The 10,779-nt window shown below is 54.4% G+C and overlaps 1 protein-coding gene and 1 pseudogene across 2 annotated transcripts in view; one reads left to right on the forward strand and one right to left on the reverse strand.

Moving 5' to 3' along the window:
- LOC117969838 (apoptosis regulatory protein Siva-like) overlaps positions 1-1,903 on the reverse strand; it is a 3,924-nt gene extending 2,021 nt beyond the window's left edge. Inside the window, exons 1-4 of one of the 2 annotated variants that reach the window (XM_059021385.1) lie at positions 1,661-1,903; positions 1,062-1,265; positions 553-732; positions 246-396 (exon numbers count right to left, since the gene is read on the reverse strand). In XM_059021385.1, the coding sequence (XP_058877368.1) occupies positions 246-396; positions 553-732; positions 1,062-1,188 (458 nt within the window). In that variant the 5' untranslated portion in view covers positions 1,189-1,265; positions 1,661-1,903. The remainder of the gene's footprint in view (positions 1-245; positions 397-552; positions 733-1,061; positions 1,266-1,660) is intronic. The other variant, XM_059021386.1, reaches the window with a different exon arrangement.
- A 634-nt stretch (positions 1,904-2,537) lies between these two features.
- LOC117969837 (serine/threonine-protein kinase MRCK alpha-like) lies at positions 2,538-10,440 on the forward strand (annotated as a pseudogene).
- Positions 10,441-10,779: the final 339 nt, after the last annotated feature.

Genomic DNA, 10,779 nt, shown 5'->3' on the forward strand with positions numbered 1-10,779 from the left:
GTGTGTGTGTGTGTGTGTGTGTGCGTGTGTGTGTGTGTGTGTGCGTGCGGTGAAACCTGCACTGGATCACACTGCTGTGTTTCAGGAGTCTGATTCCCTGGCGGTCTCTCTCATTATAGAGCTGTGTGTGTGTGTGTGTGTGTGTGTGTGTGTGCGTGTGTGTGTGTGTGTGTGCGTGCGGTGAAACCTGCACTGGATCACACTGCTGTGTGATAGGAGTCTGATTCCCTGGCGGTCTCTCTTACTTGGGCGCGCAGCACAGGAAGCAGAAGGTCTGTTGACACAGGCTGCACCAACGCTGGCAGCTCCTGCAGGCTGCCTTCTCACAGCGGACACAGGGGGCGCTAGAGCCAGCGCGCGAGCACAGGGCACAGCCCGGGGGCGGGAAGGGGGGCTCTGAGAGAAAGAGAGACGAGAGAAACGTGTTTGCTTTTTATCTAGCGCCTTTCACATCACAGCATTGTAGTTTGAGCTCCACAGCCTGAGCGCAGCGGATTTAATTATTATTATTATTATTATTATTCCTGTTCATATCGTCACGGTTACGCGCACCTGTTTTGTCGGACGGGGTCTTCAGTAGCTTCCCCTGTGGCCCCAGCTTCATCTGACCCCTGGCTGACCCCTGCAGTGGCCCGGCTGGGGGGTCCCCCACATCGCCGGATTCGGGGTTCAAAGAGCAGTCACTATACTTGAGTGAGCGAGCGCCAGAGAACAGGAGAGACTTTGTGCGCTCTGAGAGAGGGGAGAGGGGGGGGGGGGAGAGGAGGAGGGGAGGAGAGAGCTTATTCATTTTAATAAACATTTTAAAAGAATGAATGTAAAACCTGGACTAGGTCAAACTGCTTCTCAATGAGAGTCATTATCATCATTATTAAAGCTCACACTATGAATGTAAAAAAACCTGGACTGGCTGTCAGACTGCTCTGCAATGGGAGTCTTATTTGCTTGTATCAGATCTTTTGTAGCTGATATCGCGAAGTTATTGCTACAGTACAGCGTGCTGTGGCTAAACAGCTCGGCTCGGCTCGGCTCGGCTCGGCTCGGCTCGGAGAAGCTCGCACCGCTCCTACCGTACACAGCCGTCATGTTCGTGTCTCTGGCCACGCCCTCGTTCACCTCCTTCTGCGTCACGTGTGTTTTCAGTTGCAGGGGGGCGCTGTCGGCCCACGGGCAGCGGCGCTTCGGCATGTCTGTGCGAGACGGGAGCGGAGACTAACCGCACAGGACCCGGGTTCGAGTCCCGCTCACGGCAGACCCCTTAACGCCTACAATTAAATAACATTTAAACACAGGCAGATAAATAAATTTAAAAAAAAAATTACTGACGTGTTAATAAAAAAAAATACAATATATTTACCCATAAATAAATAAATAATTAATTAATTAATTAATAAATAAATAAAAACAGCGCCCTTCTTTCACACAGATCTGTGTAAAATGTCATGTGTTGCTGGCATTGCATTCTGTACGTTTCGCTCAGTAAATAGGAATGATTTTAACAGATAAATAACTGGCACAGAAACTGGTGTATAAGACCAGTGCGTAACATCAAAATAAAACCAGCATGTATTATTATTATTATTATTATTATTATTATAACTGTGACCAACTCCACTTAGTTGCAAACAGTAGAGTTTTGTTATTTTTCTGTAAGTTTTACCTTTTTATTACGCAGCGTCCTCAAACAAGCCGGTTCTTCAAACCTGCACGCAGACCTGAAGGCGGCTCGCCGGGTTACACACCCGCAGTTACTCGGGCGAGACGCCGATTCCGCCGAACAGAAAAAAAAAAACAACTTTATTTACACCGCGGCAAAGAAACCCGCTCCGCCACCGGCTCAGGACGCCGTCCTCCTGCGCAGAAGACAATCCGGAACACGCCTGCGCACACCACCGCTGAGGGATGCTGGGAAATGTAGTTTTTCTGCGCGGGAAACGAGACTACAGTTTTGTTAAGAGCGAAAGCGACTCGCTCGGCCAGACGCGAAAACGGACTGTAGCTGCTGTGGTGACCACCAGGTGGCGGCGTTGCATTATATTGGGCGTTGCAGGTACAGAACTAAATTTCTAACTTATTTTTTTTTTATTTATGTATTTATTTATTATGTTTTGCTGGTTTTTCAGATTGATAAATGTGTTAAACTTGTTATAATCTGCCTCTACTTGAGTGCGTGTGTGTGTGCGTGTGTGCGTGTGTGTGTGTGCATGTGTGTGTGTGCGTGTGTGTGTGCGTGCGTGTGTGTGTGTGTGTGTAATCTATCTATCTATCTGTCTATATAGATAGATAGATAGATAGATAGATAGATAGATAGATAATTTTGGTACACAGCAGCTTTCCTTTTTCTCAAACTATATATATAGAGAGAGAGAGAGAGAGAGAGAGAGAGAGAGAGCGATGGCAATGGGGGGATATTATTATTATTATTATTATTATTATTATTATTATTATTATTATTATTATATTGGATGTTACTGCTTAGCTTGTACTGTCTCTTTAAAACCAGCCGCGCACCTCCGTGTGTTACCTGCGGAGGGGAGGGGCTGAAGGGCGTGAGCGAGCGCTCTGATTGGCTCAGGGCGCCGTCGGTCTGACAGGGGCGGGGTCGGTGGAATTGCAGGTAGAGAAGAGAGGAAGCAAGGAAGAGAGGAAGGAATCCGAGCAGAGACACAAAACAATCAAACAAATAAACACACAGACCGAAAAATATATCTAATAACAAGAACAAGAATAATCAACGAATCAGATAATCCCAGGATGGGCATGGCGAGGAGGAAAAGCGAGAGCAACGCCCGTCGATAAAGCGGAGACACTTTCAACAAACAAAAACAGCACAACAGAAAAGAAAATTAAAAAAAACTACAAGACAGACCCCCCCCAGCCCCCCCGGAGAGAGAAAGAGGGACGAGGAGGAGGAGAGGAGAATACAAACAACCGGGACTTAAAACAACGAGCAAAACACAGCTAAAAACAAGCGCAGAAAGAGGCGAGCCGCTCGGAGATGTCCTGTAGAGGATTGTGAAGACGGGGTGAGGCGCAGCGCTGCCCGGGAGAGGAGCGGCGGGGCGGGCTGTTTGAACCGGGGTGCGAGAGGGGTGAGGCGCAGCGCTGCCCGGGAGAGGAGCGGCGGGGCGGGCTGTTTGAACCGGGGTGCGAGAGGGGTGAGGAAGCGCTGCCCGGGAGAGGAGCGGCGGGGCGGGCTGTTTGAACCGGGGTGCGAGAGGGGTGAGGAAGCGCTGCCCGGGAGAGGAGCGGCGGGGCGGGCTGTTTGAACCGGGGTGCGAGAGGGGAGAGGAGCGGCGGGGCGGGCTGTTTGAACCGGGGTGCGAGAGGGGTGAGGAAGCGCTGCCCGGGAGAGGAGCGGCGGGGCGGGCTGTTTGAACCGGGGTGCGAGAGGGGTGAGGAAGCGCTGCCCGGGAGAGGAGCGGCGGGGCGGGCTGTTTGAACCGGGGTGCGAGAGGGGTGAGGAAGCGCTGCCCGGGAGAGGAGCGGCGGGGCGGGCTGTTTGAACCGGGGTGCGAGAGGGGTGAGGAAGCGCTGCCCGGGAGAGGAGCGGCGGGGCGGGCTGTTTGAACCGGGGTGCGAGAGGGGTGAGGCGCAGCGCTGCCCGGGAGAGGAGCGGCGGGGCGGGCTGTTTGAACCGGGGTGCGAGAGGGGTGAGGAAGCGCTGCCCGGGAGAGGAGCGGCGGGGCGGGCTGTTTGAACCGGGGTGAGAGAGGGGTGAGGCGCAGCGCTGCCCGGGAGAGGAGCGGCGGGGCGGGCTGTTTGAACCGGGGTGCGAGAGGGGTGAGGAAGCGCTGCCCGGGAGAGGAGCGGTGGGGCGGGCTGTTTGAACCGGGGTGCGAGAGGGGTGAGGCGCAGCGCTGCCCGGGAGAGGAGCGGCGGGGCGGGCTGTTTGAACCGGGGTGCGAGAGGGGTGAGGAAGCGCTGCCCGGGAGAGGAGCGGCGGGGCGGGCTGTTTGAACCGGGGTGCGAGAGGGGTGAGGAAGCGCTGCCCGGGAGAGGAGCGGCGGGGCGGGCTGTTTGAACCGGGGTGCGAGAGGGGTCAGGAAGCGCTGCCCGGGAGAGGAGCGGCGGGGCGGGCTGTTTGAACCGGGGTGCGAGAGGGGTCAGGAAGCGCTGCCCGGGAGAGGAGCGGCGGGGCGGGCTGTTTGAACCGGGGTGCGAGAGGGGTGAGGAAGCGCTGCCCGGGAGAGGAGCGGCGGGGCGGGCTGTTTGAACCGGGGTGCGAGAGGGGTCAGGAAGCGCTGCCCGGGAGAGGAGCGGCGGGGCGGGCTGTTTGAACCGGGGTGCGAGAGGGGTGAGGAAGCGCTGCCCGGGAGAGGAGCGGCGGGGCGGGCTGTTTGAACCGGGGTGCGAGAGGGGTGAGGAAGCGCTGCCCGGGAGAGGAGCGGCGGGGCGGGCTGTTTGAACCGGGGTGCGAGAGGGGTGAGGCGCAGCGCTGCCCGGGAGAGGAGCGGCGGGGCGGGCTGTTTGAACCGGGGTGCGAGAGGGGTGAGGCGCAGCGCTGCCCGGGAGAGGAGCGGCGGGGCGGGCTGTTTGAACCGGGGTGCGAGAGGGGTGAGGAAGCGCTGCCCGGGAGAGGAGCGGCGGGGCGGGCTGTTTGAACCGGGGTGCGAGAGGGGTGAGGAAGCGCTGCCCGGGAGAGGAGCGGCGGGGCGGGCTGTTTGAACCGGGGTGCGAGAGGGGTCAGGAAGCGCTGCCCGGGAGAGGAGCGGCGGGGCGGGCTGTTTGAACCGGGGTGCGAGAGGGGTGAGGAAGCGCTGCCCGGGAGAGGAGCGGCGGGGCGGGCTGTTTGAACCGGGGTGCGAGAGGGGTGAGGAAGCGCTGCCCGGGAGAGGAGCGGCGGGGCGGGCTGTTTGAACCGGGGTGCGAGAGGGGTGAGGAAGCGCTGCCCGGGAGAGGAGCGGCGGGGCGGGCTGTTTGAACCGGGGTGCGAGAGGGGTGAGGAAGCGCTGCCCGGGAGAGGAGCGGCGGGGCGGGCTGTTTGAACCGGGGTGCGAGAGGGGTCAGGAAGCGCTGCCCGGGAGAGGAGCGGCGGGGCGGGCTGTTTGAACCGGGGTGCGAGAGGGGTGAGGAAGCGCGGTACAGCCTGAATTAGATAGAACTGGACGAGTCTGGGTTCAAGGAGAGACACGCCAGCTGGAAACCCGGGTGCTTGAATTATTATTATTATTATTATTATTATTATTATTATTATTATAAACCCCGTCAAACTTTTTTTTTTTTTAAACGTTTTGGTGTTTGGATTTTGTTAATTTTTTTTTTCTGTGGGGATCAGATTTTGAAAGTCGTTTTTATTTCTTTTTCTCTCAGTTTTTATTAGTATTATTATTAGTAGTAGCGCTCCTATCGTAAGCGGTGCTCTCGGGAGGAGAAGGCGCCGCGATGTCGGCGGAGGAGAGGCAGCGCGGCTTGGAGAGCTTCATCCTCGGGGGTCCGGTGGACAGCGACTCCTGGCTCAGCGTGGAGACGCTGCTGGACGTGCTGCTCTGCCTGCATCAGGAATGTGGAAACAACGCGCTCCGACGCGACAAGAAAGTGGCCGAGTTCGTGGAATGGGGTGAGTGTGGAAGAGAGAGGGGAGAGAGGGAGGGGAGGAGGGAGGTCAACGCCTGTCTTTCAATTCCTTTTTAAAATCTTCCCAGTTTGGAATTCCTTTTTGAAGGAATTGATTATTTTAGTGACGTAACCGCAGCGATTGCATTCTTTGGAAGCCAATTCTTAATCGACTCGCAAAACGGCGACTTAAATCGATCGCAAACACTGCCTATATATAAAGCTGATGGTTAAAACAGCGAGTTTTCAAATACATAACTGCCGACAGATGATGCGTGCCCTCCCAACGCAGCCCGAGTGTTGATCGGGGATAAAGACGGGTCGAAACGTTTGTCACTGAGTTCAGCGCGGGTCTTACCGTGTTTGTAACTTCAGCGCGCTTCAGTGTTTAGTCCTTGTGGGGGGTGTCATTAATGGAGTGTTTAGTCCTTGTGGGGGGTGTCATTAATGGAGTGTTTAGTCCTTGTGGGGGGTGTCATTAATGGAGTGTTTAGTCCTTGTGGGGGGTGTCATTAATGGAGTGTTTAGTCCTTGTGGGGGGTGTCATTAATGGAGTGTTTAGTCCTTGTGGGGGGTGTCATTAATGGAGTGTTTAGTCCTTGTGGGGGGTGTCATTAATGGAGTGTTTAGTCCTTGTGGGGGGTGTCATTAATGGAGTGTTTAGTCCTTGTGGGGGGTGTCATTAATGGAGTGTTTAGTCCTTGTGGGGGGTGTCATTAATGGAGTGTTTAGTCCTTGTGGGGGGGTGTCATTAATGGAGTGTTTAGTCCTTGTGGGGGGTGTCATTAATGGAGTGTTTAGTCCTTGTGGGGGGTGTCATTAATGGAGTGTTTAGTCCTTGTGGGGGGGTGTCATTAATGCAGTGTTTAGTCCTTGTGGGGGGTGTCATTAATGGAGTGTTTAGTCCTTGTGGGGGGTGTCATTAATGGAGTGTTTAGTCCTTGTGGGGGGGTGTCATTAATGGAGTGTTTAGTCCTTGTGGGGGGTGTCATTAATGGAGTGTTTAGTCCTTGTGGGGGGTGTCATTAATGGAGTGATTAGTCGTTCTGGGTGATGTCATTATTATTGAGAGTGTCACGTGTGTGTTGAAGGGTGCGACTTGTTTGGGGTGAAAGCAAAACATGAAGAAATGTGACTCTGCAGTTTAAGAGTAAAACACACTGACACTGACGCACTGACGCACACACACACACTGACACACACACACTGACACACTGACACTAACACACTGACACTGACACACACACACACACTGACACACACACACACACACACACACACACACTAACACACTGACACTAACACACTGACACTGACACACACACACACACTGACACACACACACACACACACACTAACACACTGACACTGACACACTGACACACACTGACACACACACACACACACTAACACACTGACACTAACACACTGACACTGACACACACACACACACTGACACACACACACACACACACACACACACACACTGACACACACACACTGACACACACTAACACACTGACACACTGACACACACACACACACTGACACACACACACACACTAACACACTGACACACTGACACTAACACACTGACACTAACACACACATACACACACACTGACACTAACACACTGACACTAACACACACACACACTGACACACTGACACTGACACACACACACACACACACACACACTGACACACACACACTAACACACTGACACACACTGACACTAACACACTGACACTGACACTAACACACTGACACTGACACACACACACACACACACTGACACACACACACACACACACTGACACACTGACACTAACACACACACACACTGACACATACACACTGACACTAACACACACACACACTGACACACACACACACTGACACACACACACACACACACACACACACTGACACACACACACACACACACACACACTGACACACACAGATAGTAGTGAGGAGCTGTTTTGTGTAATCTCATTATTCTGCTGCTTCAGTTGAATAAACATTGAACTGGTTTTGCATAATCAAATGAAGTGAACTGCTATAAACAGCAAAGGCTTTGCACAGCACTCTCTATTGAGACATATAGATGCATTTACATATATATATATATATATATATATATATATATATACACATTATATAGGCCAGTGTGAGTTTCTGACCATGCTGCAGCTCCTGGCTCCTGATAATTTCAATAGTAGGCTCTTGGCAGGGCGGGAGGGGTGGTGGAGGGGTGAGAGAGAGGGAGGGGTGAGAGAGGTGGAGAGGTGGAGGGAGGGGTGAGAGGGTGCCGAGGACTACAAGCCCAGCCTTGCTTTAACTGTGAGTGCTGCTCTCAAGAATGCTGCCTTACTGGTCTGAGGGGAGGAGACAGAATTAAAAAACAAACTGCCCAGCCCTCCAATCGCAACGCAGCGCTCTCTTAAAGGCACAGCGCGCAGTTCTCAAGAAGAGACGCGGAGAGAGTGAAACCCCGCGGGAGGCAAGCGCCGTCCCGAGCAGCAGAACGGCTGCTAGCGTTGATTTCACTCTCTCTCTCTCTCTCTCTCTCTCTCATTCTCTCGTTCTCTCATTCTCCTCTTCTTTCTCTCTCTCTCTCTCTCTCTCTCTCTCTTGTTCTCTCTCTCTCTCCAGCCAAGCCTTTTGTGTCCAAGGTGCAGCAGCTCCGTTTGAAGAGAGATGACTTTGAGATCCTAAAGGTCATAGGTCGTGGAGCTTTTGGGGAGGTGAGCGAGCTTTTATGGGGGACGGGTGAGGGTGAGGGTCAGCGCCGTCTAGTTTACAGTAACTGTGAATCAAGATTTTAATTGTCGCATTGCTGTCCACACAACTGGTCTTTATGTACAGCTAATATTAATCTGTATCTCTCTCTCTCTCTCTCTCTCGCCCCTGTCTCTGTCTGTGTGTGTCTCTCTGTCCCCCCTGTCTCTCTGTCCCCCTGTCTCTCTGTCTGTGTCTCTGCAGGTGGCAGTGGTCAAGATGAAGAACACAGAGAAGGTTTTTGCCATGAAGATCCTGCACAAGTGGGAGATGCTCAAGAGAGCTGATGTGAGTGTGAGGGAGTCTCAGTGTGAGTGTGAGGGAGTCTCGGTGTGAGTGTGAGGGAGTCTCGGTGTGAGTGTGAGGGAGTCTCGGTGTGAGTGTGAGGGAGTCTCGGTGTGAGTGTGAGGGAGTCTCAGTGTGAGTGTGAGGGAGTCTCGGTGTGAGGGAGTCTCAGTGTGAGTGTGAGGGAGTCTCAGTGTGAGTGTGAGGGAGTCTCGGTGTGAGTGTGAGGGAGTCTCGGTGTGAGGGAGTCTCGGTGTGAGTGTGAGGGAGTCTCGGTGTGAGTGTGAGGGAGTCTCGGTGTGAGTGTGAGGGAGTCTCGGTGTGAGTGTGGGGGAGTCTCAGTGTGAGGGAGTCTCAGTGTGAGTGTGTGTGTTAGTCTCCTGACTGTCTCGTGTCTCTCTGTTCCAGACGGCCTGTTTCAGGGAGGAGAGGGACGTGCTCGTGAAGGGAGACAATCAGTGGATCACAACCCTGCACTACGCCTTCCAGGACGAGAGATACCTGGTGAGGGGAGGGGAGGGGAAGCACGCTGTGAGGGGGTGGAATGGGTTACCGAGGGATACCGAGCCACACTGTCGATGCTGAATCACTGGGGTCCCTTCAGACCCGACTTGACAGAGTTCTGAGATCAATGAGCTGCTGGGAAGCAGAGGAGCTCCGAGGGGCTGAGCGGGACTCCTCTCACTGAAGAATGTTCTCCTGTTCTTCCAGCCTAGGTTCTAACCCTCTTCCCCCCCCCCCCCCCCCCCCCCCCCCCTCAGTACCTGGTGATGGATTACTACGTGGGCGGGGACCTCCTCACTCTGCTCAGTAAGTTCGAGGATCGCCTCCCGGAGGACATGGCTCGCTTTTTACATTGCGGAGATGGTGCTCGCCATCCACTCCGTCCACCAGAGGAACTACGTGCACAGGTGAGCCGCTGCGCTGCATGAGCAGAGGAGCTGCCTGCGCAGGTGACTCTATCAGTGCATACCTGCGCAGGTGACTCTATCAGTGCGTACCTGCGCAGGTGACTCTATCAGTGCTTACCTGCGCAGGTGACTCTATCAGTGCGTACCTGCACAGGTGACTCTATCAGTGCTTACCTGCGCAGGTGACTCTATCAGTGCGTACCTGCGCAGGTGACTCTATCAGTGCGTACCTGCGCAGGTGACTCTATCAGTGTTTACCTGCGCAGGTGACTCTATCAGTGTTTACCTGCGCAGGTGACTCTATCAGTGCGTACCTGCGCAGGTGACTCTATCAGTGCGTACCTGCGCAGGTGACTCTATCAGTGCGTACCTGCGCAGGTGACTCTATCAGTGCGTACCTGCGCAGGTGACTCTATCAGTGTTTACCTGCGCAGGTGACTCTATCAGTGCGTACCTGCGCAGGTGACTCTATCAGTGCGTACCTGCGCAGGTGACTCTATCAGTGCGTACCTGCGCAGGTGACTCTATCAGTGCGTACCTGCGCAGGTGACTCTATCAGTGTTTACCTGCGCAGGTGACTCTATCAGTGCTTACCTGCACAGGTGACTCTATCAGTGCGTACCTGCACAGGTGACTCTATCAGTGCGTACCTGCACAGGTGACTCTATCAGTGTTTACCTGCGCAGGTGACTCTATCAGTGTTTACCTGCGCAGGTAACCCGCTCCCCCTGCTCACCTGCCCCCCCCGCTCCTCTCACCCCCCTCAGAGACATCAAGCCGGATAACGTGCTGATCGATATGAACGGACACATCCGACTGGCCGATTTCGGGTCCTGTCTGAAGCTGCGCAGTGACGGCACGGTGAGTGACGCGGCGCTCCCTGTGCACCGCGTGGAAGACACAGTGAAAATACTCTCTCCTCCTCCTCTCTCTCTCTCTCTCACTCCTCCTCCCTCTCTCTCTCACTCCTCCTCCCTCTCTCTCTCACTCCTCCTCCTCCCTCTCTCTCTCACTCCTCCTCCTCCCTCTCTCTCACTCCTCTTCCTCCCTCTCTCTCTCACTCCTCCTCCTCCCTCTCTCTCTCTCTCTCACTCCTCCCTCTCTCTCTCACTCCTCCTCCCTCTCTCTCTCTCACTCCTCCTCCTCCCTCTCTCTCTCTCACTCCTCCTCCCTCTCTCTCTCACTCCTCCTCCCTCTCTCTCTCACTCCTCCTCCTCCCTCTCTCTCTCACTCCTCCTCCTC

This window comes from Acipenser ruthenus, unplaced genomic scaffold, assembly GCF_902713425.1.
Source record: "Acipenser ruthenus unplaced genomic scaffold, fAciRut3.2 maternal haplotype, whole genome shotgun sequence".
Taxonomy (NCBI): Eukaryota; Metazoa; Chordata; class Actinopteri; order Acipenseriformes; family Acipenseridae; genus Acipenser; species Acipenser ruthenus.